The following is a 27936-nucleotide window of genomic DNA, read 5'->3' as shown; positions in this document are numbered from 1 at the left end:
GTTCATTTACCATTTGATAAATGAAATTGTCAGCCAGGCAGGTCAAAAAGTTGCATGACTGAGGACGCTTTGCAGAGTTTTTCCCAGCACAAATCTGGGAAATTGAAGTCACCCATGATGACAAGGTCCTGCCGCTTGGATATTTTCTCAAGCTGCTCACAAAGTGCAGCATCCACATTCTCTCGTTGGTCAGGCGGTCGGTAGCAGACACCAACCACCACACTGTTTGTTTTCTCCTCACTTATTTTCACCCAGATGCTTTCTACTGCAGATATACTCTCCTTCACTAGAATTTCCTGACAGGTAAGCCCTTTCCTCACATACAGTGCCACTCCTCCACCTCTTCCATCTATTCTATTTTTCTGAACAGTTCATATCCATCCACTATTACATTCCAGTCATGAGAATCATTCCACCAAGTTTCTGTGATGCCTACTAGATCATACCTTTCCATCAGCATGAGAAGTTCCAGCTCTTCCTTCTTATTGCCCATTCTTCGGGCTTTAGTATAAAGGCATCTGAATCCTTTTACTTTTGGTTCCCTATAAGCTGGCCTTCCTGGTTGGGCTGCCCCCAATCAGTCTCCTTCCTTACACTCCGTATGTTGAACGTCTCCTTCCCCTTGTGGCTTTCAGTTTAAAGCTCTCCTGATGAATCTCCCCAGGTTCCTGCCAAACACATTCTTCCCCAGTTTCGATAAGTGCAGTCCATCAGGTGCTAGTAGGCCTTCCTCAAGAAAGCCTATCCCATGGTCCCAGAAGCCAAATCTCTCCTGCCGGCACCAACTACGCAGCCACTGATTCACCTCTTCCGATGCATTCCTCTTCCCTTGACAGGCAAGATTGAAGAGAATACCACTTGTGCCCCCATTTGCTTGAGCTTCCTCCCTAGATCTTGATAGTCTGTTTTAATAGGAGCAATGGTATTCACGGACATGTCATTTGTTCCCACATGGACCATCACAAATGGGTAGCGATCCGTAGATTTGAGGAGTTTGGGCAGCCATTCTGAAACGTCTTTAATTTTTGCCCCTGGCAAGCAACATACCTCTTGGGTTAGGGGGTTGGGCCCAGCCACATGGCGATCCATTCCTCTTAGCAGGGAGTCTCCAATTACCAGTACTCTCCTTTTCCCCCTTCTTAACACCATTTCCGTCTATCCCCGTGGCCTCTTCACTTTGTCTTAGACTTTGTTTTGGGACCTCTTCCCTCATTGACCTTTGCACCTCCTCGGCAAGGGCCTGAAATCTATTCTGGAACTCCAAAGGCCCCGAGAACCGTCTTGCTCTATCTTAACAATGTTTAAAATTTAAGTTTTAAACAGAACGTTATTTATTTAGGTATTTTATATCTGATGCACACCACTTTGAACCAATTTCAAGAGGGTAGTATATAATCTTTAAACAGCCCCTTGGGCAGAGACTGTCCGGGGCCTGTTCAGACATTACTTCCTTTCCCCGGAGGCCAATCAGAAGGTGCACAGCTTGCTGGCCAGCCCCATTCAGGCCCGTTCCCCACAAACTTAGTGACTCCACTTACCTTCATTTTGGTGTTTGACATCGCCGAGGCTGGAGGTGGTCTTCTGGGAGCCTCCCAGGGATAGCAGGCAGAGGCATCTGCCTGCCCCAGCCCGGCCAAGCATCAGAGGCTGGAGCAGGCCTTAAGCCCTTGGCGGGGGAGGGGCAAAGGAACTGCCTGCACCAGTATGGCTCCAAGTGTGTGTGTGTGTGAGAGAGAGAGAGATAGAGAGAGGGAGGGAGGGCATAAGCCGCCCCCCCGTGGCCTGCCTCTGGACTCCTGCGCCTTCCCTGCCTGCCCAAATTTAACAGTGGGTATGGTTGTGCTTGTGTTTGTGTGTGTGTCGGAGAGAGAGAAGGCAGCTAATTCTGCCCCCCCCCCCTTCAGGCCTGCTGTGAAGGAGCAGTCAACCCCTGACTGAGGGGAGGGAAGCATTTCTAAAAGCCCCTGACTGAGGGGTGGGAGGCATTTCTGAAAGCCCCTGACTGAGGGTGAGGGGCATTTCTAAAAGCCCCTGACTGAGGGGTGGGAGGCATAAAAGCCCCTGACTGAGGGGAGGGAGGCATTTCTAAAAGCCACTGACTGAGGGGAGGGAAGCATTTCTAAAAGCCCCTGACTGAGGGGAGGGAAGCATTTCTAAAAGCCCCTGACTGAGGGGAGGGAAGCATTTCTGAAAGCCCCTGACTGAGGGGTGGGAGGCATTTCTGAAAGCCCCTGACTGAGGGGAGGGAGGCATTTCTGAAAGCCCCTGACTGAGGGTGAGGGGCATTTCTAAAAGCCCCTGACTGAGGGGTGGAGGCATTTCTAAAAGCCCCTGACTGAGGGGAGGGAGGCATTTCTGAAAGCCCCTGACTGAGGGTGAGGGGCATTTCTAAAAGCCCCTGACTGAGGGGTGGGAGGCATAAAAGCCCCTGACTGAGGAGAGGGAGGCATTTCTAAAAGCCACTGACTGAGGGGAGGGAAGCATTTCTAAAAGCCCCTGACTGAGGGGAGGGAAGCATTTCTAAAAGCCCCTGACTGAGGGGAGGGAAGCATTTCTGAAAGCCCCTGACTGAGGGGTGGGAGGCATTTCTGAAAGCCCCTGACTGAGGGGAGGGAGGCATTTCTGAAAGCCCCTGACTGAGGGTGAGGGGCATTTCTAAAAGCCCCTGACTGAGGGGTGGAGGCATTTCTGAAAGCCCCTGACTGAGGGGTGGGAGGCATTTCTGAAAGCCCCTGACTGAGGGGAGGGAGGCATTTCTGAAAGCCCCTGACTGAGGGGAGGGAGGCATTTCTGAAAGCCCCTGACTGAGGGGTGGGAGGCATTTCTGAAAGCCCCTGACTGAGGGGAGGGAGGCATTTCTGAAAGCCCCTGACTGAGGGGAGGGAGGCATTTCTGAAAGCCCCTGACTGAGGGGAGGGAGGCATTTCTAAAAGCCCCTGACTGAGGGGAGGGAGGCATTTCTGAAAGCCCCTGACTGAGGGGTGGGAGGCACTTCTGAAAGCCCCTGACTGAGGGGAGGGAAGCATTTCTAAAAGCCCCTGACTGAGGGGTGGGAGGCATTTCTGAAAGCCCCTGACTGAGGGGAGGGAGGCATTTCTGAAAGCCCCTGACTGAGGGTGAGGGGCATTTCTAAAAGCCCCTGACTGAGGGGTGGGAGGCATAAAACCCCTGACTGAGGAGAGGGAGGCATTTCTAAAAGCCACTGACTGAGGGGAGGGAAGCATTTCTAAAAGCCCCTGACTGAGGGGAGGGAAGCATTTCTAAAAGCCCCTGACTGAGGGGAGGGAAGCATTTCTGAAAGCCCCTGACTGAGGGGTGGGAGGCATTTCTGAAAGCCCCTGACTGAGGGGAGGGAGGCATTTCTGAAAGCCCCTGACTGAGGGTGAGGGGCATTTCTAAAAGCCCCTGACTGAGGGGTGGAGGCATTTCAGAAAGCCCCTGACTGAGGGGTGGGAGGCATTTCTGAAAGCCCCTGACTGAGGGGAGGGAGGCATTTCTGAAAGCCCCTGACTGAGGGGAGGGAGGCATTTCTGAAAGCCCCTGACTGAGGGGTGGGAGGCATTTCTGAAAGCCCCTGACTGAGGGGAGGGAGGCATTTCTGAAAGCCCCTGACTGAGGGGAGGGAGGCATTTCTGAAAGCCCCTGACTGAGGGGAGGGAGGCATTTCTAAAAGCCCCTGACTGAGGGGAGGGAGGCATTTCTGAAAGCCCCTGACTGAGGGGTGGGAGGCACTTCTGAAAGCCCCTGACTGAGGGGAGGGAAGCATTTCTAAAAGCCCCTGACTGAGGGGTGGGAGGCATTTCTGAAAGCCCCTGACTGAGGGGTGGGAGGCATTTCTAAAAGCCCCTGACTGAGGGTGAGGGGCATTTATAAAAGCCCCTGACTGAGGGGTGGGAGGCATTTCTAAAAGCCCCTGACTAAGGGGTGGGAGGCATTTCTGAAAGCAACGTAGAGGAGTCTGTGGGGGTACTTGTGCTTTCGTTTTTTGAGGGGGGGGGTGAGAAACCTTCCCCTTCTGCCAAACAGTTGGCTGACAGGGAGGTCACAGAAAAGCCCCTTCTCACTTAAAATACTGCTCTGGCCAGCCTCGCTGCTGGTGGGAAGAAACAGCCAAGCCATATGTATTTCTTCTTTGTGACTCTCTGCATATCTGAGGCCTACTGCACAGGGTTGTTGTGAAGATGAAACTGGATGCTGTTGCTGCTGTAGTAGGTCTCAAGTATTTCAACTCAACAACAACCTGTGTGGGAGGCCTTAAATGTTTCTTCTCCACAACAACCCTGTCCAAGCTCTAAAACAGCCCCTTTCTGCCTGGAGAACTGATCTTTATAGTCTACAGATAAACTGTAATTCCAGGAGCTCTCCAGGCCCTGCCTGGAGGTTGGCTACCTCTGGGTTGGAAGTATTCCTGAAGGTTTGGAGGTGGGACTTCAGAATCGTACAATGTCTCAGAGTCTGGCCTTCAAAGTAGCCATTTTTGTCTGCAGGGAAAAGGTGTTTGTAAACCATTTTGGGACTCCTTTGGATAGTAAACAGCAGGGTACAAAAAAACCCAGCTCTTCTTCTTTTAAGGAGCAACCATGAAAGAAGAATGTGGGCACATAACATTTTATCAACAGTAAAAAAATGGAGACAGAAGGAGCAGGGCGGACACCTGTATACTGTGACTACCCCATGTAGATTAAGCAGTGAGACATTTCGGTGTCTGTGACCAAATTCACACAAGAAGGGAAATGATGCAGAACAGGGAGGAATTGGTTGCCATTTAATCTCCCCCTAAGAAGAGTCTCCAGTCTGATTTTCCCTTCACATATCTGAAAACATGGCTCTGGAAAGCTCATCTGTAACCACTATGCCGCAATTCCCAAAGGTCAGTCCTGTCCCACACTCAACAAACACTCCAAACCACAGGTTCTTGACACCCATATATCCACACCCATGCCCTCATTTGTCACCACACCACCATAACCTCCCACACAACACATACATTCAACCCCATGACCTTACAGACTGGACAACTCCTCCCCTTCCTCTTCCTACCTCCAAACTCTAGCGCCCGTTGTATTCTTGCATACATTGGGCTTTGTCTCTTCATAATAATAAATATGGTTAGGTCTTCCCCTCCCCTCCTGTGTGCTGTGCATGAATATTCTCTGACTTTCAGCAGGGGAGAAGATGGGATTCTGCTTGGTTACCCAGCAACTCCCACTGTACACAGCATTCTAGTACAAATCTTTGCAATTTAAGGCAACTTATGCTAAAAGCCTCTTGAGCCTCTTGTGGCGCAGAGTGGTAAGGCAGCCATCTGAAAGCTTTGCCCATGAGGCTGGGAGTTCAATCCCAGCAGCCGGCTCAAGGTTGACTCAGCCTTCCATCCTTCCGAGGTCGGTAAAATGAGTACCCAGCTTGCTTGCTGGGGGGTAAATGGTCATGACTGGGGAAGGCACTGGCAAACCACCCCGTATTGAGTCTGCCATGAAAACGCTAGAGGGCGTCACCCCAAGGGTCAGACATGACTCGGTGCTTGCACAGGGGACACCTTTACCTTTACCTTTTATGCTAAAAGCTTTTCTGCCTAGAAAAACGTTTTCTATTCCTTGGCTCCAACATTTATCAAAAAGAAGACTGCAACCAAGAAATCAGAAGGAGTTAGGAAAGATGCTCTTGCTGGTAAACAAGATCATGCCATATTATCCCCATTACAAAGTTTGAGTGTGAAAGCTGGACAATGAAAAAAGCTGACCGGAGGAAAGCTAATTCCCTGGAAATGTGGTGTGGAAGGAGAGTTTTACAGACACCCTGGACTGCAAAAAGACAAATCAGTGGGTTATTGATCAAATCAACCTTGACCTCTCCCTAGAAGGTAAAATGACTAAACTGAGGCTATCATACTTTGGTTAAATTATGAGATGACAGAAATAACTGGAACAGACAATAATGGTAGGAAAAGTTGAAGGCAGCAGGAAAAGAGAAAAATGCAACATGAGATGGATTGACTTAATAAAGGAAGTTGTGGCCCTCAGTTTGCAAGACCTGAACAAAGATGTTAACAATAGGGCATTTTGGAAGATGTGAGATGATTTTTTTTACACATTGACCAGGTGGCCATGTGTTTTAAGAGATTACAGATTGGATACAACAGGCTTTACCCCTAGTCTTTAAACAGCCCCACAGCTCAGAGCGCCGCAGACTGAATAAAGGAGTATGGGCTGTGTGGGAGGAGTTAGGGCGGGCCCTGTCCGGGATAAAAACTCGGAGGGGCCAATCAGGAGCCGAAAAGCGGCTCCTGATTGGCTCCTCTGAGTGTCCATCCTGGCCCAAGCAACCAATGGGGAGCCACACGAAGCGCGCCTCCCCATTGGCTGCTTCACCCGGCCAGGGAATCTGGCCGGCTGCTCCAGACAGCCACGGGTGAGGGGTGGGCCGCGCTGCCTTCTCCCAGGCGCCGTAGTGGCCTCGCCGCTTCGTAGACGCGGTGAGGCCACTCCACTGGCTGGGGGAAGGCTCCAGAGAGCCACGGGTGGGAGGTAGGCTGCGCCGCCTTCTCCCAGGCCATCTAGTGCCCATTTCATTTGTGTGTGAAATGGGCTTTCAATCTAGTCTTCTAACAAAATAATAAATGTGGTAAGGTCTTCCCCTCCCCTCCTGCCATGCATGAATATTCTCTGCCTTTCAGCAGGTGAGCGGATGGCTCTTCTCCTCTGCCACCTTGGCTCACAGAGGATATTGTCCAGATAAGGTTAAAGGTGGATTTCTCGTTGTCATAGATAGGCTATCAGAACTACCAGGATCTTGGTAAACACCCTGGAGATGATGCCAGCCTTGTATTGGAAATGCTGGCCCCAAAAATAAAAAGGGAAGAACTGTCTGGAAGGTGGAATACGCAGGTACAGATCTCAAAGGTCTAAGGACACCATGTGATTGTCCTGCTGAATACTCAACAAGATACAGCAAAGTGTATCTTTTCCCGTACTTTCAACTCTTTGGTTTGGAATTGCTCTCCAGTCCCCAGATCTTTTTGAGACTACAACTAGAATGGAATAAATCTTATGGAAATGCAGTTCTAATGCCCCATAGGAGGTGAGGGATCTGGTTTTATTTTTATTTGAAGAGAAATTGCAGCCAAGACATGGTGTGTTGAGATGTCAGGTATTTGATTTGTACATATTTTTAAAAAGAGAGAATTCAGAGAGAGCATGTCACTTCTGGTGATATGACACTTTGGAGGGAGAGGGATTGCAAGCAGCTTGGCCAGTTGACATCACTTCTGTGATACCTCGAAGCCTGGAAAATATTTCAGCAGTACCTCCATGGATGAAAAAGTGTAGCCTAGTCACTGCAGTGGATTTCAATCAGGCCCAAGCACTCTCACGTTCAAAGAAACAGACTAGCGGTATTTCATAACTAGCAATGACAGCATTTTTATTTCTTTGGTTGATAATACCCCATATGCGTGTAACTTCACTGGACATGTGTGCACTACTCAGTTATACACAAATTCAGACAATATTTCCCTACCCCTAAGACTGAACAATCAACCCTTGTGGCCTTCACTGCCTGCAATGTTAAGCTCTTCTGTGAGACACTGCTTCCTAGCATAAAGTGAATCTTTCCAGTGGATCCAAAGCATTCCTTAAAGCTCCTAAAAGCTGCAGTGACATCTACGCAGTGAGAGTGACAAGGGCTCAGACACAAGGATGGGCTTCTACAACAGTCATCAGTTGCTTAATCTTCTCCCCCACAAATGGCCAACAGCGCTTTGCAGTAATCTCCTGAAGTGTCTTTCTGCAAGACAAAAACAGAACAGTCAACATGGAAACAGGAGTCTATTGGACAAAGTACAGCATCTTAAAGGAAGATTTAACTGAGCTGCCACTGTAAATGCTTAGGTGTCATTGCACTACAAACTAATTTCCCATTTTTTTCTTACATACCAGGGGATCTCTAAAACTTTAAGGGAACCTAGGAATAGCTAGCAGAGAAATCGTACCCCCATCAGTCTTGATTCCTTGGATTCTTCGAGGGAAGCTATGATAGTTAACCAGTATGAAACTGAAAGATATTCCTTTTTATTAGCAGCATTGGCTGCTACTTATTTAGGAATTTTTTAAGCTAACTCTCCAGAGTCTTATTTGAGAAGATTTACAAATAAAAATCACCATAAATTATCAACATATAAACTAAACAAGCCATGAATAACAAGCTAGGAACCTAAAAATTGCATAATATCCATAAAACCACTAAGGGGGGAAAATCCTAATTAAAGCCTTGAGTAAAAACAAAAGAAATCTAGCTGCTGTGTAACAGCATCCTTATAGGGAAACCTAGAAGTTTCATGCCATTAAAGGTTTATTGATTGATTGAAACCTAGAAGTGTGACATAAATGCAAGTTCTTTGAATAGGCACTTGCTGCTCACATGGGCTGCCTCATAGATGGGCCCATTGCAAAATATGATATATTTTCCTCCTCAGAGGCCATCTATGGAGCCCTACCACAACTGAAAGCAACTGCTTTCTGGACCCATTCAGACAGAAACTGTGTAATATGCCTGGATTTGAATATCTCTCAGGTGAAGACACTATGTTAGTGGGCTGCCACCAACACATCATGCACTAACATGCACACACTGAGCCAAACCAGTGACATTAACTTAGTGCAAAAACTTGCAACTTGTGCTTGCATAGGCTGTAGCCCTCCTTACCTCAATCATGTGGTAGAGGGATTTGTCATATAAGTCCCAAAATTCACGCCGGATGTTCAGCAGGTCAATTTCACTTCTCGAGACAATGATCCTGATGAGGGTTCTGTCATCTGTGCCGGCACCCTTGTGAGGTTGAGAAAACAGTCAAAACAAAGCAGGAAATGGTGGGATTTCCCCTTGCCTTGCTATTAGCAAAATATTTTGAAGAGATAGCAACAGGCACTTTCTCTCAAAATGAGGATTGTTTTGTTTACACAGAGGCAATGGGTAGATGATTGAATGGGAATGGTTTTGCCAATTTATATGACGAGATCTCTCTAATGAGTCAGTGCTGGACCCTCTTCCAGTGCTCCCTCATGGGCCTGCTGCAGTCTGCACGTGCTTCCACAGTCAACTTTTATGTCAGGGGCAGGAAAAAGTTGCACGACAGTCAGTGTGGTACGCTTATTATAATTGTAGACTCCCACTATCAGAATCCCAAATTGCTGCATGACTTTTGGCTCAGTCTAAACCTCCTCTAGGTTTGCCAGCTCCAGGTTGGAAAAGTCCTGGAAATTTGGGGTGGAGCCTTGGGAGGACAGGGATATCAGTGGGGCACATCCACTTTCTCTAGAGAAATCACTCTCTCTAGTTTGGAGAACAGCTGTAATTCCCAGGTATTCCCAGGTCCCAGCTGGAGGCTGGCATCCCTACCTACCTCACAGGGTTGTTGTGAGGATAAAATGGAGGAGGAAAGTGAGGCCTAGCCCTACTCTTCCTCCCTCCCAAGGGTTCCAAATGCAAATAAGAACATTGTTTTACCTTCATGGACTTATACAACTTGTCCGCAAAGAAAGCTTGCTTGTTCTTGACACTCCGCACTGCCAACAAAGAAGGAAACAAAAGAGCCCAATATGAACGATTTACCAGGAACAGATCAAGAGTCTGAGCTGGACGGCCCAGCCTCCCCTTAGCAATGGCCAGCTACTTCAGGTCATGTTTGCTTGTGGCAGGAAGGAAAGGAGGGGAAGACAAAGGGCTTTTCCACATGCCTGACTTATAGGTTTTCTTAGCAGCCAGCCTCCCCAGCATTGGAATTGGCTTGCCTGTGATCATTCTACATATCTTCATGCACCCTCTAGGACAGTTGGTCTGGATTCATGGGCTGGGCTGTTATTAATATGCGGATGACACCCAGCTCTATCTCCTCATAGATGGATGGCCAGACTCCCCCCCCCCCCACTTGCCAGATATTTGGAAGCCGTAGCTGCATGGATAGAACAGAGCTCCCTGAAACTCAACCCCTCCAAGATGGAGGACCTGTAGCTGAGCAGGAAAGGGGCAGTACAGGAAGCACGTTTACACATTTTTGAAGGGACTCAGCTTAACATCTCAACCACAGCAAGGAATTTGAAGGTGATTCTGAAGGCCTCCCTATCAATGGAGGCACAGATCACTGCAGTAGCATGCATGGGATTTTACCATCTTTGCCAAACAAGGGTACTAGCGCCCTACCTGTCCCCGGACTGTTTGGCCACAGTGATCCATGTGACGGTCACTGTAACTCACTCTGTGTTGGCCTACCCTTGTCCTTGACCTGGAAACTCCAGTTGGTATAGAACACAGCAGCTAGGGTCCTCACTGGTTCATCTTGGAGGACTCATATCCAGCTTGTGCTGTGGTAGCTGCACTGGGTACTAGTCATGGCACGGATCAAGGTTTTGGTTCTGACCTTTAAGGCCATTTGCAGTTTGGGCCCTGCCTATCTGAGGGACTGCTTATCTGCTTACGCCCCCCCACAGGGCTCTTTGCTCTCTGGGTACTAATCTGTTAGTGATCCCTGGCCCCAGAGAGGTATGCCTGGTCTTGACTCAGGCTTGGGACTTTTCGGTCCTAGCCCCAACCTTGTGGAATGAGCTTCTAGGCGAGCTGAGGGCCCTGACAGAGCTGTCAAAGTTTCACAGGGCCCGAAAAATGGAGCTCTTCCGCCAGGTCTTTGGTTGAGGCCAGGTTGCTGAAGATCAATGGCGACTCCCCCAGGCTGCACCATACCAATGTGCAAATCCCTTTTTGGATGACTGCGGGGGGAGATGATTTTCTTTCTACCATCTTGAGTTTTATGGTTTTAAAGGAGTGGGGATTTTATGGGATTTTTATGTAATCTACCTTGAGTCCCACCAAGGAGGAATGCGGCCTATAAATGTAATAAATAATAATCTGTCCTCACTGCATTACTTCAGTTGTGGAGTTGGTTTATTTGTTCCAGACATGTTGGACTAATCAAGAAAATGAAGTGAGGGTGATGTCATACCACCAATGACGAGTGAGGGTAGATGTGTCATATGATCATACTTAAGCCGATTCCAATGCTTGGGAGTTGTCTGCTAAGAAAACCTATAAGGAAGCCTCCTGCTTTTATTTATTTTTTTGCACATACGCTATGGTGATGGAGTGCTACAAGACGTGTCCTCTTCCCCCTTTGAAATGAGCTGATTGGGCTGAGGTCAAGTCTGAATGTTCTGTACAGGATTGGCTGGGACAATTAAAAAAAATTTCACCAATGTTCAAAGTTACTGTTCATAACAAGAAACATTTGTAATGGATAGCTAAGTTCATGCCCAGTTGGCAAGGGTTCTCATGAGGTGATTCTCTGATTGGTGGTAGGTTGGATCTAAGCATATGGACAAGAAAGACCATTTCCCTTCATAGAAAAACAGAAAGCTTCTGAAAACAAAATTGCATCTGAGCATGTGTGACAAGTCTAAATAATATTAATTAATAAAACCAGCCCTTGGAGGAAAGTTACTTTCAAATAAATAAATAAATAAATAAATAAATAAATAAATAAATAAATAAATAAATAAATAAATAAATAAATAAATAAATAAATAAATAAATAAATAAATAAATAAATAAATAAATAATAAACACAAAACCCCTCTGTGATCCAGTTCAAGGGGAGAACTGTGGAGTGGATACAGGTAGAGTGTCCCGTTTTATGCTCCATCTGCCATCATTATTGAAAGGGAGAGCCAAATTGGACAGGACGCGTCACTACTGGGCACCATTCCTTGCCCTTTAGTTTCTCCTCGCCCAGCCCAGGCAAGCTGCCCCAGCTGTATTTCTACATATATGTGATTAGAAAGGGTAAAGGGGCTGGTATGAATGGTAGCATCAGCCAGAGGAATAAGAGCAGATGTGCATGGATAGGTTTCTCACCCTGCTTGTGAGTGCTGACGTTCCAGAGACCATCAAGGAGAAGACAGCTCTCCCAGGAAACTGTCTGCCCAATTCATGAGAAGAAAGCTATATTTGTGTTGGCTGATTGCTTCACCGCCTACTTGGGGGGGAAATTAGCAAAAACCTGCATAATTCTGCTGATTACAACAGAAGAAACACCATATGGATGGTTGGGGTAGCTACTTCCTGAACTGGAAACATTTGTGAAAAACGGTTGCAAATGCTGTAATGATGAAGCAAGAATCACTCAGAAGGTGAAACTTCTCTCACTAAGGTTGACAACTCTGGGTTAAGAAATTCCTGGAGATTCATGAGAGTGGTCAGATGAATCCATTGCAGTGCTTAACTAGAGAAGCACTAAATAAAGAACTTATTTATCATATGGCCTTTGTGTAGTATAGTCAGGCGAGAGACGTTGGAGGAGGTTTGCCACTGCCTTCCCCTGAGTCACTATTCTGGTATTCTTTGGAAGTTGCCCTTACAAGCAATAGCCAGGGCTGATCCTGCTTAGCTTCCAGATCAGAGCTTAGCTTCCAAGTTCCATCAGATCCACTTAGCTTCCAGATCTGATGGATCTTGGAAGCTAAGCAAGATTCGGAGCAAAGAGCATGGCTAGTAAAATGCCCTAAGTACAAGCAGGGTTCAACCCTGGCTAGTACATTGAGATACCTCCAAGAGATACCAGGATCATGACACAGGGGCAGGCAATGGCAAACTACCTCTGAACGTCTCTTGCCTGGCAATCAGACAATCTTATGATCTTCTGGAGTTGGAAGGAGCCATACAGACTGCCTGGTCCAACCTCCTGCTAGGAACAGCCTAAAGCATCTCTTCACAAGTGTTTTTCCAGTCATAGCTTGAAGACTACCTATTCCATTTCCGAAATACTCTTACTGTCAATCCACCGCTAATATCCTGCCAGCACCCTTCTACCTGTTATTTAAGCCCATTAAACCCATATTGGAGAGAGCCATCTTCATGTAGTGGTTAGGAGTGGGGACTTCTAATCTGGTGAGCCGGGGTTGATTCCATGCTCCTCACCTACATGCAGCCAGCTGGGTGACTTTAGGCTCGCCACAGCACCGATAAAGCTGTTCTGACAGAGCAGCAATATAAGGGCTCCCTCCACCTCACCTACCTCACAGGGTGTCAGTTATGGGAAGAGGAATCCTCCTCCTCCTCCTCCTCCTCCTCCTCCTCTGTTTTCTGATCAGGCAGCCCCTCGTGCTGCTCCTTTTGCTAGTGAGGCATGGGGACGTCAGGAGGAGTTCCCTGATCTCTCCCTTGGGTTAGCCTTGGGGACATGAGTGGCTTGTCCTTCATGTCCCCAGGCATCACCTCGGGGGTGCAGAGAGCCCTGGAGGAGATGGGTGAGGGACTGGCCCGCCAGTCTACTCCCCTTTCTCCTCCAGGATCCAGCAGGCTTCAGTTGGGGGGGGGGAACAAGAGCAGATGGAAGAGGTTCTGCAAGAGGGAGAGATGGAGGTGGCACCCCCTGCCCCACTGTCTCGACCCCTTCCCCCTCTCTCACCTCCTTCTGTCCCCACCTAAGGACATGGTGTGTCCGGCCCGAGCTCCTCACAGGAGGCAGCTCAGAGGACTTCGCAGGCTGCGAGCCAGCCTGCATTGTCCAAAGGCTCCAAAGTCTGGAATTACTTCCAGACAGTGGAGGGAACCCACCTAGTAGAGTGCCAGCTCTGTAGGCAGAGGGTTAGTCGTGGAAGACAAGAGCGTCACTACATGATTAGCGGCCTTATGAACCACTTGAAGAGGCACCACCAGGCTGTCCTGCTTCAGGGGGAGAGGCAGGCACAACCTACCAGCACGGGGCTGGAGAGTCTACCTGGGACCTCCACCTCGAGAGCTCTCCCTAAGAGTTCTGCTTAGGGGGCAGGTGGAGTTAGAGGGAGGCAAGCGACCATGGTGGAAATACTTGCCTGGGCTGGCAGCGGCATGCCAAAAGGGAGGTTTGAGGCAGGGTGTAGGGCCGCGAACCATGACCTAGCTGTGCTCATGGCCGTGGGTGGGTACCGTGGGTGGGTCAATGGGACCATTGCCTTGCATTGGAAATCCTTCCCCCGCCTTTCCCAGGGGCTGTGGGGGAGGGGGTGTAAGTTGCACCCCTAAGCTCTAGGGGAGCTCAGGGAGGGTCTTCCCTGACCCCCCTGCAAGTTTCAAGATGATTGGACCAAGGGTTCCCATCCTAAGGCCTCCCAAAGAGCGTGGGGAAAAATGATTTCAGTAGGAATTGAACAAGGAAATTGGCAATTTACCTGCTGAAATCATTTTTCCCACACTCTTTGGGAGCCCCTAGGATGGGATCCCTTGGTCAATCTTCTTGAAATTTGCAGGGGAGCTCAGGGAGGGTCTTCCCTGAGTCCCCTGCAAGTTTCAGGAAGATTGCACCAGGGGGTCCCATCCTGGGAGCTCCCAAAGACCATTCCCCATAGAAATCTATAGGGAAACGAACCTAACACTCCATTCTATCCAGTGGAGCGGATAGGGGTACCCTCTTTGGAAGCCCCTAGGATTCGGACAACTCCGAATAGATTTGGAAGGATTTCCAATGCAAGTCAATGGCCTCTATCGACTTGCATTGGCCCCGAATCCATTCAAACAGCTCTGAATCGGTTGATTCGGATCCGAATCGGTCTGAATTGGTCCGATTCGGATCCGAAATGGTCCGAATCGGGGTCCCCTTGCACAACCATAGTGTTGTGATTGGTGGCTTGCTCTAACTGACAAGCCAAAGAGTGGAGGGAGATGTTTGTTTTGCTTTCCCTTGCAGCCTCATCAGGAAGCAAAAAGCCTCGATGGGGCAGAGGGAAAACGTGGGAGGGGTCTCACTATGAAGAGGGCTGCAAGCATGAGATTTACCATCCCACGTTTGCCAGCAGGAAGCCACTCATATTTTACCCCTCCATGCCATAATGCTGTGAGTCCCATCCTCTGCTGCCAAAAGAAACAGCCCCCTGCCCTCCTCTGACAGCCTTTCAAATATTTAAATAGATTGATCATGTCCCCCCTCATCCACCTCTTTTCCAGACTGAACATTCCCAAGCATCTCAACTTTTCCTCAAAAGGTGTCGTCTCTAAACCCCAGATCGTCCTTGTCACTCTCTTCTGAACCTGTTTCATTCTGTCCACATCCTTTTGGAAGTGAGACCTCCAGAACTGCACACAGTAGTCCAGGTGTGGTCTGAACAATGTGGTATACACTAGGGTTGTGTGCAGTGGCATCCAATTCGGCCATTCCAGGCCGACACAGCCAGCGCCACGCTGTGTGTGTGGGGGGGAAGCGCGGGTGCCGGTGCGTCAGTTGGCGCACACACGCAGATGTGGAGCTCCATGCCTGAATATATGCGCTGATTTGCGCACCAGTGCCCGCGCCTCCTCCCCCCTCCCCCGCAGCGTGGCGCTGGCTGCTTTAGCCTGGAACGGCCGATTTGGATGCCACTGCACACAACCCTAGTATGTAGCAGGACTTTGACATCTTGCAATTTGGATGTGATCCTTCTGCTGATACTCCCATGACAGCATTAGCCTCTTTGCCACTGCTATCGCACTGACTGTTCATATCTAGCTTACAGTCCACCTACATTAAAGTCTAGAATGGACAATGCTAATGGGCAGGGATACCACTGCTGCTTCCTCAGGGATGTTTGAAAAATGCTCAGTGAAGATGAAGGACTTTTAGAGAGGTTATAGAGCACCAGAGATGCAATATCCTGGATCTAGTGAACAAGAATAAATGGGCAATGGTGACTTTGAGGGCTAAACATCCATTAAAAGTTGGTGATCTAAGCCTGGTTCCTGAAAAACTCACGTCCACAGTTTCTCTCCAGCAAGCTTACTTTGCCTTAGCTTTACTGGAGAGCTGGCTTCTGTACAACTGGCATACTGCTATGCAACAATGGAACATAGATACTAAGCATGACATCTGACAGTTTGAACAGGCTACTGGAAGTTTCATTACAAATGAGCAAATTGCTAGTTTACTTGGTCATGCAGAAGAGAACGATTCATAAGAATTTTGTCGGGACTTTCTGTACCCTGTCAACCACACTTTATTTTCCATAAGGGTCACTAAGCCTTTCCAACTGCCCTGTAACACATAAACTGTATATTCAGAGGAGGGACCACTATTCTGTGGCAGACCACATACAAAAAGGCCAGATTCAATCCTTGGCATCTCCAGTAAAAGATCCAACATGGGACGTGTTAAGAAAGAACCTTCATCTGTCTAAGGCCCAATATCAACACTGCCCATCAGAGTACACAGTACTGGACTAAATCAGCTAATGCTTTGCTTAAGACACCTTCTGATGTATTTCCATGCTCTCTCTCATATATTATTTCCATGGCACAAAATGGTGAAATTCTGTGACACATCATACTCTGTATTTTTGCAAATGAAACTAAAGTAGGCCAACTTACCTAACATATAAATAAGTCTTCTCCCAGAAATTTAATTCCCTTGGACCGCTAAACTCACTGTTGAAGCAAGTTCAGTGTGATAGATGGTAGTGAAGTTTACATGTAAAAAAACCACAAGCCTCTTGCTGGCTATACACATCCAAGGGAGACACTCACCAATGGCTAAAAAGGCATCCCGCACATCTCCTGACATCCGCTTGTTGATGGCATGTGCTATGTCATGATTGGTCATCTTAATGAATTCCTGGAAGACTAGAGGATTCCAAAGCAGAGGATTTAAAAAAATCAGAATCTGTAACTGTGCATCATTGGAAAATTAAACCTAAAAGATAAGCTTGGGATCAAACCAGCTCCCACTGAGTCTTAGAATCGGCAAGGAAGTCATTAATGCCCTTGGACCAGAACTTCAGAGGTAAACATGTTCAAGGGAAAACTGGGGGGCTTTACGCACCGGGATCTTTGTTGCAAATTGGTCACTGAATGAAAAATCGCCATTTAAAATAGTGGAATTCGTCGTTATGCATACCTGCCTTTGTAGTGGTATCCAGTTGCGTTTTGTAGCGTTTCCCACAGGCTTCCGGTCTCGGCAGAAATCGCTAGAAAGGAAGCGCTATTGCCGAGCTCGTCCCGCCCCTGGCCGTCAAGCAGCCAATGGGCAGCCATTAGCATGCTCCCAAACAGCCCCTTTCCCTTTAAGAAAGGTTTTTTTTAAAAAAAAACACACACACCCATTGTAACGAATCTGTGTAGATTCGTTGCAACGGAGAGACCCATCCAGCTGCCTAATGTGTTTGAGCTGTCGTTTGATCGTATGATCGTTGGCACGCTGCCTCGAGTGAAAAGAAAAAAATCCCCCCTCCCCCCCCTCTCACGGGCCCGATTTTCGGCTGAATGACTGTGTTAAATGTGTGTGCTTAGTGACTGAAGGGGAGGGACTGAAGCCGGGGAAGCCTCTGTTTGAGCTGTCATTTGATCGTGGCCACGCTGCCTCGGAGTGGAAAAAAAAAATCCCCCCCTCCCCCCCCTCTCACGGGCCGATTTTCGGCTGAATGACTGTGTTAAATGTGTGTGCTTAGTGACTGAAGGGGAGGGACTGAAGCCAGGGAAGCCTCTAAACTGAAAGAGGCTCGCTGGTGCGTTTATCCCCGCTCGCTCGGAGAAAAAAAAATGGCGATCGCTTCACCGGAAGTTTGGAGGACAGGCTCAGGAGGAGGGACTTTGAAGAAACCGCAACAATGTTAACGCACAGGTCTTTATCGCTAGTGTTACAGATTGTTTGCAAGAGTGTAGCGCTTTCCAGAGGGTGAATCCACTTTTTGGGATTCCCCTGAAAGCGCTACAACGGAGCGCTTTTTGCTGATCGGTTTCAGGAGTGTTGCAGATTGTCTACGACGTCGTGCGTTAAGGCAAATCAATAGCGTTTCCAATTAGCAACCATTGTGCGATTTTGAAGCCGTGCAAAAAGCCCCTAATAATGCCACTGGGAAGCATTAGAGATCAGGGTTTGTCACAGAAATAGGTCATTAACAATTCCAAGGACAGTTCATCTGATAAAATGAACTTCCTAACCCAGAATGGGCTGAGGGGCTGGTCTCCCTGAACTAGAGGAGAATTCCCATTTTCTTGCAGCCAGGAGGTTGCACCAAAAGCTCCTTCATTTCAAGGCCCTCAGGGGGTGATACCAGACCATCTGGCCAATGAGTTTATCTGTAGCCAAGGCCTCTGTCACCATTAATAAAAACACCGTTCCTGACCTTTCCTGAGCTGTGGGTAGCTTCGTGTGCACAAGATGCTCAGGAAACGTGTCTCCAAGGATGTTGAGTCCTCGCTGGAAACATCGGCTAATTTCTGCAAAACCAACAAAAAAAAATGAAGGAGGGGGAGTGGACAGAGAGCGAAGAGCATGGCTAACAAAATGCTGTAAGTTCAATCCTATGGGAAGCCAATGTCAGAATAGATGCTTAGCTACAGCTATCTAGATTCACCAAGCTTGAGAATTGTATTTCCCTCCTAAACCAGCATTCAAGATTGTGAAAAGATGGTTAGCCCAAGTTTTTTTGTTATTTCACAGTTTTATCCAGGCCCATAGCCATGGGTGGGCTGGCGGGGGTGCTGCCCCTCCTAACATTTGCCTTGCCCGCTCAGCAACCTCCCACTAGACTCATGAGCCAGTAGTGGCTGTAGGAGTTGGCAGCAAAGCCAGGCAGGTAGGATGTGGTGTGGTGGTAGTGTGGGTGCACATGTGGGTCTGAGGCCACTACAATGAACGCAGGGAGTCAGTGGGTAGTTGGTGCCTACTATAGCCGCTGCTGAGCTCTGTTCCGGTGCTGCTGCCTGGTGCTGCATGGAGTTGCCACTGCCACCACCTGCTTCCTGTGAGGAGGTGGCAGCAGTGGCTGGGGAAGATCATCACCTGAGTCCCCACACCCTGGCTCACCTCTCGCACACTTGCCACCTTTGGGAGTGCTGCCTCACTGGCTCTTGGTGGGAACTGGCAGCAGGGCTCATGTGGCCTTTTGGAGGGGGCTAGGGGAGAGAGAGGCCTTGTGCCCTGGGGAAGGGGAGTATGGAGGGAAAGAGGAGTATGCCAGATGAGGCAGGGCTAGCAGAAAGCAACTGAGCAGGCATCCTCAGGTTAGTGCCACTTAAAAAAAACTCCCCCCCCCAAAAAAAAAAATTCTGACTACAGGGCTGGTTTTATCCCACCTTCCATCCAAGGAGCTTAGGGGAGGCACAAACAGTTCCCCATTTTGCCCTCACAGCAAACACCTGAGGCAGGTGAGCCTCAGCAAGAGTGACTGACCTAAGGTCCCTCATGATTGAGAAGGAACATGAGCCCTGGTCTCCTAGCCAAACATTCTATCTGCTATACCACAGAGACACCATGGAAGAAGTCTTGTGATAGAGAACAGCTGAGTTCTATTTTCTTCCTACCCAAGTCTCAGTCACTTGCTAAAACCAACAGATACTGAAATTTAGTGAAATGTACTGTATCTTGGCTATTGCCTAGAGACAATGGGCCAAATGTTCACAGCACAACCAGCTCACCTCCCAGAAATGGAGGCTGGTTATATCCCCAAAATGCTTTCTTCCCCTTTCATAAACTGACTGTTGAGCTGTCCTTGCAGCCTCTACAGCAGCCACACAAGTGTGAACCTTGAGAACTCAGTTGAAGAGAACAGGATGTATTAGGGCAGCACCCTTGTCAACCAAGGAGGAACCAAGAGATAAGAGTTAGCCTTAGTAAGTTGGTTAGTTAAATAGTAGTGAGCACTGTTGAAGTACACTGAAAATACACTGGCAGCAGCCTGCTGAGGGATCTTAAGTCAGTTCACTCTCTAGCTCCTCCATCTCCAGTAGTATAGAGAAACCCAATGATCAAGCAAAGGTTAAAACAACTTCATGGGGTCAATCTAACCATCTCCCCACATGGCATTTGGTTGTTAATTATGGGTATGGCTCATATAGGAATTACATGATGTCAACGTGTCCATATAGTAGTACAAGGTAGAACTCAAGTGCCATGTGGAGGTGGAACCACATCTTAAGTTTAAGGAAGCGATACAGCAGCATAGTTCTCTACCTTGAACTGCAAAATCTAGAATGTACAAAGAGATACAAAAGAAAATGATGCTGAGCACTCACCAGGGTTTCAGCAACAACCTAACAATGGAGAGAAAGAGAGAGAGAGAGAGAGAGAGAGAGAGAGGAAGGCAACAGGGTCAGAGATGGTGCTGCAAAGGCTGTCCTGGCATTTTGTAAATCAAACTGGATCAAAGTGATATCCCAGTTAAGACGCTGACAAGATATTGAACAGCAAAAGCAGGGCTGTACGTGTTTTCCTCGCCTATTTTTTATTCAAAGTCCCAAAATTGTATATGGCCTGTTATTGGCTATTTAAATGTCTCTTGCTAAGCATTTTAGACAAAATCCCTTGATTTCTGTTTAGAAATCATCCAATATTAAAACAGGAAATTAAAAAGGAGATTAAAAAGGAGATATATCTGCCTGGAATTCAGAAGCCACGACTGATGTGAGATGTCAGCATTGAGGGGCATTAGCTGAGGCCTGTGGCCCAGAGGAAGGCCAGCTGCTGACCACCTTTACTTGGTCTCTCTCCTTTCCCCAGGAAGAGGAAATGCTTCCAATGACCCTTAGCTTGTCCATTTCCTGCTAGGAGAGGAGGTGCCACTCTTTCCCATTCTTTCTAATCTCACCTGCACAGCTGAGGCTTAAAGGGGAATTATTGTCATTCCCTCCTCCAAGAAGGGACATGTTTGCAGACACATGCTGAAGCTTAGGTTATTGGAGGGGATTGATAAAGGGCCTCTTGCTTTGTGTTCTTGGAACATAAGGATCTAAACCCAAGGATTTTTCTCCAGTTTGCTTGTAGTTTACCAGAGCCAAGGGAAGCCTGGGCAATGTAGGCAAAAGAGAAGCGACAATCTGAGCAGAGATCAGCAACAGAAATCTAATTCAAAGGAAACTGAAAGACAATAGAGGCTTCTTGCTTTGTGTAAGCTGCTAGAGTCAAGAGGAAGATGGAGCCAAAATGAACTGTGGAGTTACTACTATGGAGCGGGTGGGTCTCCTTGTACAATACTAATCCACAACATTCCAGTGAATCTTCACCTCCTCTTCAGTTCAATTCAGCATTGACCGCCACAACTGGAGGTTTGGGTTCTACAGTAATCTGTCTACAATACAGTATTGTAGCAACCAGCCTCTCTCTCTTTTTCTCTCTCTCACTCTCTCTCTTTCCCCGCTTCCCAAGCAGATGCAGCAGCAATAAAGCATAGCCTGCTTTACACATACATAAGAATGCACAAGTATTCTTACTCCCCTGGCATATCAACACTATTTATTTTTATTATTATATTTATATACCGCCCTCCCTGAGGGCTCAGGGCGGTTTACAGAAAACAGGAAAGGATACAATTAACATATGGTAACAGTAACAGTAATAATATTATAACAATAATAACAAGATCATAATAATCTGTTCCCTCTTAATAAAACAGTAAGAGGTGTTGGGGTGGGCTGTGTCCGTGATCAAAACTCCTGGATTGGCCCCTTGGCCCTGGACTGACAAGTGGAGGGGCCAATCCGAAGGCGCAAAGTGCCTTCCGATTGGGCCCTCACCAGGACAGACCAGAGTTCCAGGGCCATCTGGAGAAATGGCTGCCAGTCTGCTCCTGACCACCGCAGGGAGAGGAGGTCAGCAGGGCTGCCAAGGGGGAATGAGAACAGAGGCTTGGACAGGCTGAGCCAGCCCTTTTCCCCCCAAGGCTGTCCTAACTGTCATGTCCAACTGCAAATTGCCTCAGAACCCTGACAGAGCTGGCAGGAGGCTGCAGAGTGCTCCCCCTCCCTCCCTTCAGGCCTGCTGGGAAGGAGCCTCTGACAGGCCCTGACTGAGGGGAGGGAGGCAATTTCCTTCAGAGAGCAACGCAGGGGAGCCTGAGGGCCTTCCTTTTGAGGGTGGGGAACTTTCCAGTTGGCTGACAGGGAGGCCACAGAAAAGCCCCTTCTCACTTAAAATACTACCCTGCCCGGGGGTTAGATACAGCCAAGCCATGTGTCTTTCTTCTTTGCAACTCTCTGCAGGTTTGAGGCCACTGCACAGCATTATTCTGCAGACTAAACTGGTTCTTTTGTCTCCTGTTTCATCTGCACAACAACCCTGTGCAGTAGGCCTCAAGTCTTTCAATTCAACAACAACCTGTGTGGGAAGCCTTCAATGTTTCTTCTCTACCACAACCCTGTCCAAAGTAGCCCTTTCTGACTGGGGAGCTGATCTTTATACTCTACGGGTGAGCTGTAATTCCAGGAGCTCTCCAGGCCCCACCTGGAGGTTGGCTACTCCTGGGTTGGAAATATTCCTGGAGGTTTGGAGGTGGGACTTTAAAATCATACTATGCCTCAGAGTCCAGCCTTCAAAGGAGCCATTTTTGCCTGCAGTTGGGAGGGAGTGGTACAAATGTGTCCCTCCAGGGCTATGGGCTATGGTCAGCCCTTACCAGCAACTGTTTGTATTCTGGGGCACAGACAGGCAGACCAGCATCAGTCCTATGAGTCTGGAAAGTGCAGGAAGATCTAAATAAATATTTACAGCCTGAAATTGTAAATAGTGAACAAATAAATGGCTGGAGATAACATGGGAACTGATGACTTTTTCTAACATTGGCCTGGCAAATAAAAAAAACAGTATTAAAAAACCTTACTAAGGTCAAGACCAGGGGTAGTCAAACTGCGGCCCTCCAGATGTCCGTGGACTACAATTCCCAGGAGCCCCTGCCAGCATTCGCTATGCCGCAATTTCCAAAGGTCGGTCCTCTCCCACACTCATTGAACATTCCACACCACAGGTTCTTGATACCCATCTCTCCACACCCATGCCTTTATTTGTCACCACACCACCACAACCTCCCACACAACACACACATTCAACCCCATGCCCTTACAGACTGGACAACTCCTCCCCTTCCTCTTCCCACTGCCAAGCTCTAGCGCCCATTGTATTATTGGATAAAATGGGCTTTGCCTCTAGTAACATTATAAAATAGAAATTGTGAGAGCCTCAGCTCAATTCTTACTGGACCCAGTGCGTAACCGATTAGTGTTGGTCATGGGGGGGGGGAGCTTGAGGGACAACTGGGAATGGTGGTTTGGTCGACCTCAACCAAATGCCTTTTGCAGGCCCTGTGGAACTGTTTTAAGTCTTTTCCCCAAAACCATAACTTTTGTTTATGTGTAGTTGATGGAGAGAGACTCATCCTTACAATAAGTACCCAAGTTGTTAAGTAGCTTTTTCAGACCAACTCTTGTAAGGGAAACCAGGACCATGTCATCTGCATAAAGCAGAATAGAAACCTTTTGCTGACCAACAGAAGGGGGTACAAATTCTGGGCCCGATAGTCTTTGCACTATATCATCATCATTGATATAAATATTGAAAAGCAGAAAACACACCCCTGCTTTACCCCTTTCCTTACTGCTGTTTCTTTAGTTATATTCTTATAAATTGTCCCTTATTATGGATTTCAAAAAGTGCCGTGCATGCGCGTTTTCGGCCGCGCATGCACAATGCGCGTGCGTGGCCCTGCTTCCCTCTCCCCCCCCTCCCACAGTAAGAAGCTTGCCGGGCCGCAAGCTTGCGGCCTGGTAAGTTTCTTACTGCGGGGGGGGGGGCGGGGAGAGGGAGCCGCAGCCCAGTACCAGGGCCTTCGCGCCCCGGTGGTTGGGGACCACCGCTCTAGAGAACCCAAAAGGCAAGGAAGATGAAGACTTCACAAAAATCCTCTCCAAATACAAGCCTAATAGCAGCTTGTGCAAAATTGGTTTCAGCCAACTTCTGTTAAAAAGGAATCTGAGAAAGCCTGCTATGCAATTCAGACACACTAGAGTATACAGTATTCTCTGTTGCGGAAAGTTGCTCTAAACTAGTCAGGCAGCCATCTCAGAACTTCATGGCTTTATAGAAAACTGAGCGGTCTTTCCCTCAATATGCTTCAGCTGCCCAGGGAATATGGTGGAGGCCACTCCGCTGGCCTGGAGAAGGCTCCAGAGAGCCTCAGGTGGGGGGTGGGCCGGCCAGCCTTATCCCGGCCGGCGGAGCGGGCTCCCCGCGTTGGAGACGCGGCGAGGCCGCTCCGCCGCTCCGCCGGCCTGGAGAAGGCTCCAGAGAGCCTCCGGTGGGGGGTGGGCCGGCCAGCCTTCTCCCGGCCGGCGGAGCGGGCTCCCCGCGTTGGAGACGCGGCGAGGCCGCTCCGCCGGCCTGGAGAAGGCTCCAGAGAGCCTCCGGTGGGGGGTGGGCCGGCCAGCCTTCTCCCAGCCGGCGGAGCGTTGCGGGCGGGGGGGCGGCTGTGTAGGAGGGCCAGCCCTTCAGTCCATGCAGCTGGCTCCTTCCCCCCCTTTTCTGCAAAGCGCCCAGGCGACCTCGCAGGAGGGAGCCTGCCTGCCTGCCTGTCCCCTCTTCGCGCCGGCTCGGAGACCGCCCGATGTCCTCCCTGCCGTGGCGGGCGCTCCGGGGCAGGCGCTCTGCGCTCGCTCTCCTGCGCATCTGGCTGCTGCTGCTCCAGCCATGCGCCGCCGACTACTGCAGCTGGAAGGGCAGGTAAGCCGCGTCACTCGGCTTGGCCGGGGCCTCGCAGCGAAACTCGGGTGGGGGGTGGGCCGGGCAGCTTTCTGCCAGAGAGCCACGGGTGGGGAGAAGGTGGGGAGAAAGGGAGAGCCACGGGTGGGGAGAAGGCTCCAGAGAGCCTTCTCCCAGGCCATATGGCGTCCATTTCATTTGCATGTGAAATGGGCTTTAAATCTAGTATAGACTATAACATCAAAACAACTTTCACTAAAGCATTAAAAGATTACAAACCACATTTTAACACCTGCCTGCGGCGCCATGGGCGCCACGGACTAAATAAAGCCGCAAGGGCTTATGGGGAGGAGTTAGGGCAGGCTCTGCCCGGGATGAGGAAGGGTGCCAATTGGCCCCTTCCTCCGGACAGACCATCGGTGGGGCCAATTGGCAGGCGTAAAGCGCCTGCCAAATGGCCCCTACGATTGCCACTCCGCCGCCAAGGGAGCAACCGCAAAGCGCCTCCGATGCGTCAAGCTGCCATATCCTGCGTGCCGGCGGCCTGCAGACTCGCCGGCCGCGAGATCGTTAGCTAGCGCCCACTGTATTGTCAGTACAGCGCGCTTGATTACTAGTTTATAATATAAATAACAATTAACAGTAACATTGGGAGAGTCATAGGCAGGCGTCTGGGGGGACCAGCAGGTGTTCTGAGTCGGTCGGCCTCAAGCAAATGCCTGGTGGAAGAGCTCCCTCTTGCAGGCCCTGCGGAACAGTGGAAGTTTGGGCAGGGCTCTGATCTCCTCAGGGAGCTTGTTCCACCAGGTGGGGGTCAGGACCAGAATGCTCTGGCCCTTGTTGAGGTTCAACGCGCTTCTCTGGGGCCAGGGATCCGCAGCCAGTTGGAGGTGGCGGAGCGTAAGACACTTTTGGGGGTATAGGCAGGGAGGCGGTCTCTCAAATACACTAGGCCCAAACTGCGTATGGGCTTAAAGGTGATTAAGGTAAAGGTAAAGGTATCCCCTGTGCAAGCATCGAGTAATGTCTGACCCTTGGGGTGACACCCTCTAGCGTTTTCATGGCAGACTCAATACAGGGTGGTTTGCCATTCCTTTCCCCAGTCATTACTGTTTACCCCCCAGCAAGCTGGGTACTCATTTTACCAACCTCGGAAGGATGGAAGGCTAAGTCAACCTTGAGCCGCATCTGAATTGTTGTGCACCTGCACGCATGCACACGTACTCCTGTGCACGTTACCCGCGTGTGCACGCGCGCCGCCTCTGCCACCATAGTTGGGGTCACGGCATAAGGGCAGTTTAGAACCACTGATGTAGACCCAAATTCAAATCCCTGATCAGTGCTGAAGCTAAGCTGACTTCAGCCTAACCTGCTTCACATGATTGTTATGATAAAAGGAAAGTGAAAAACCACTGATGATCCCCTGAAGCCCTTGGAAAAAGGGTAGGATGAAACCGATCATAACATATCTAAATAGATAACACGAAAATATGCAACCTCCCATGTTTAGCCTGGTGTGAAACAAGCTGCGGCAATGTTTGCCACTTCACGTATAAGCAAACACAGACTTGCTTGCATATTAAGAAAACACTTGGTTGTAAATTGCATCGGCCTTCAGCTCTGAACATTGTGGATATACGTTTACTCAAGTATACAAAATGTACACATCAAAAATTACTCCTACCGCAATTAAAACCAGGCACAGGGTAAACAGGTACAAAATGTACCATAACAGATGAGACTAGGGCAATTTTACCTATAACTTTCCAGGCTATTCTGAGGCCATTTCCACACAGGTGATCTGTTCTGGATTCAACGCTTTTGGGAAGCAGATTTTTCCCCCTTATGCTTCTGCACAGAATCCTGCTGCATTTGTTGGGAGAGAGTATTGGAGACACCAGAGGAGGGGCAAATAAACAAATTGATGGTTTCCCCTATCTTTCTCAAACCTCATTTGCTCCACAGTTTGGGAAAAGATCAAAGAAAAGCTTGGACAGTTATGGTGTGGGTAGGAAAATTTGGATTTTCCAGTCTTGCTCACAGCCATTTTTCCTAATCCTGTCCCTGAAGTGGCCATTTCCACCCCCTGCCTTTGGAAGCATGGGTTAAAATCAGCAGTAGAATGTCTTTATATCAATATAATGTTACACCAACTTTGCACCAAGTTTCTCTGAATTCCCAGCTTACTTTTTTTAAAAGGGCAGATCTCTATCCCCCTTCATTGCAGATATATAAGTAGAAATGCATATAGCCACACTGGAAGCAGCTAGAGACTTGCTTTAAAAAATGAAAGCTGGGAATTCTGAGAACCTGAAACACAGGTTGGTATAATATTTTGCTAGTGGAAAGTGCTATCAAGTCAAGTCGTGACCAACTTATGGCCCCCTCATGGGGTTATCAATGCAAGAGGTGATTTCTCATGGCCTGCCTTTGCATCACCACCCTATATTAACAAGGGCTGACTCTGGCTAGGTTCTGAGCTCTGACAGGATCAGGCTAGCCTGGGCTATCCAGGGCTGATTCTACACTTACTTTGTTTTTTCCCATTGTGGATCCTGCTGAATTCAGATTGATTTGAATTTGGGACTTCCTCTAATCCCCCCCATTGAAACAGAAAGTGTTCTGCACTTGATTGGGAAAGCTCAGAGCAGGGAGGGGAGGCAAGCAGTCAGGAGTCTCTTTCTTTTCTTGAAGGGGGGGGGGAGAAAGAGAGGATTGGAGACACCAGAGGAGGGGCAAATAAATCCAAGAGGCAAATCTCTGCTGAGAGAAGTTAGGGCTTCTGGAGTGCAGTCACTCCAGCCTTGCAACTGGGAACCAGGAAGTCTTTGAACTGATGCCCTGGCCAATCAGGGAAGACTGCTTTGCCACGAGGCACGGAGGTTATTTCGGACTGGGAGTGAGTAAAAAGCCTCGTGCAGACTACACCTAGGTCAGGACAATATTCTACATTCTAGTGCTGAATTTTTAAAAATGTAAATGGGGCAGGGGGCAAGGCTGGTCACTGCTGGGGGACTGAGGCAGAGAAAATGTAGGAAATGTAGGAAAGCCTGCTATGTGGAAGCCTGATTGCTACTGTACTTTCACCAGTAATGAGGAAATCACACAAGCCCTCCCTGCAAGGAGAACACCTAAGAGCTAAACAATACATTAGGGTTTTTTTTTTAAGTGTTTCCTGAACTTTACTCTCTCTTTTCACAGCCACACAATGATGGAGAGGGGTGTTATTTCCCTCTTCTGAAGCAGCCAAAAAGGAGAAAATAACTCCCCTGGTGCTACTTCTGGTCAGGAAAAAGCAAAGAGAGGAAGGTAAGAGTCTCTCCTCTTCCCACTTTACAGTTCCCAGATCAACTGAACTCACCTTTATTTTTAAATAAAGTTAAATCCGATTAACCTTATCTCTTGTTATTTTGAGGCAGTTACTACCTTGCTAGATCAGGGGAATGCTGTGGACATAGTTTACCTTGATTTCAGTAAGGCTT

The 27936-nt window shown here is 48.6% G+C and overlaps 1 protein-coding gene across 4 annotated transcripts in view; it reads right to left on the bottom strand.

The window, feature by feature from the left end:
- Positions 1-7396: 7396 nt before the first annotated feature.
- Positions 7397-27936, bottom strand: part of ANXA6 (annexin A6) — a 72495-nt gene continuing 51955 nt past the window's right edge. For 3 of the 4 annotated variants that reach the window (XM_077326539.1, XM_077326540.1, XM_077326542.1), the window contains 6 exons: positions 20005-20022; positions 18114-18207; positions 16516-16611; positions 9505-9563; positions 8704-8826; positions 7397-7785 (listed from right to left, as the gene is read on the bottom strand). In XM_077326539.1, coding sequence (XP_077182654.1) covers positions 7726-7785; positions 8704-8826; positions 9505-9563; positions 16516-16611; positions 18114-18207; positions 20005-20022 — 450 coding nt within the window. In that variant the 3' untranslated portion in view covers positions 7397-7725. The remainder of the gene's footprint in view (positions 7786-8703; positions 8827-9504; positions 9564-16515; positions 16612-18113; positions 18208-20004; positions 20023-27936) is intronic. The other variant, XM_077326541.1, reaches the window with a different exon arrangement.

This window comes from Paroedura picta, chromosome 3 (assembly GCF_049243985.1).
Source record: "Paroedura picta isolate Pp20150507F chromosome 3, Ppicta_v3.0, whole genome shotgun sequence".
In the NCBI taxonomy this organism is placed as follows: domain Eukaryota; kingdom Metazoa; phylum Chordata; class Lepidosauria; order Squamata; family Gekkonidae; genus Paroedura; species Paroedura picta.
Note: the sequence above shows the minus strand (reverse complement) of the source record. Positions and strands in the feature narration are given on the sequence as shown.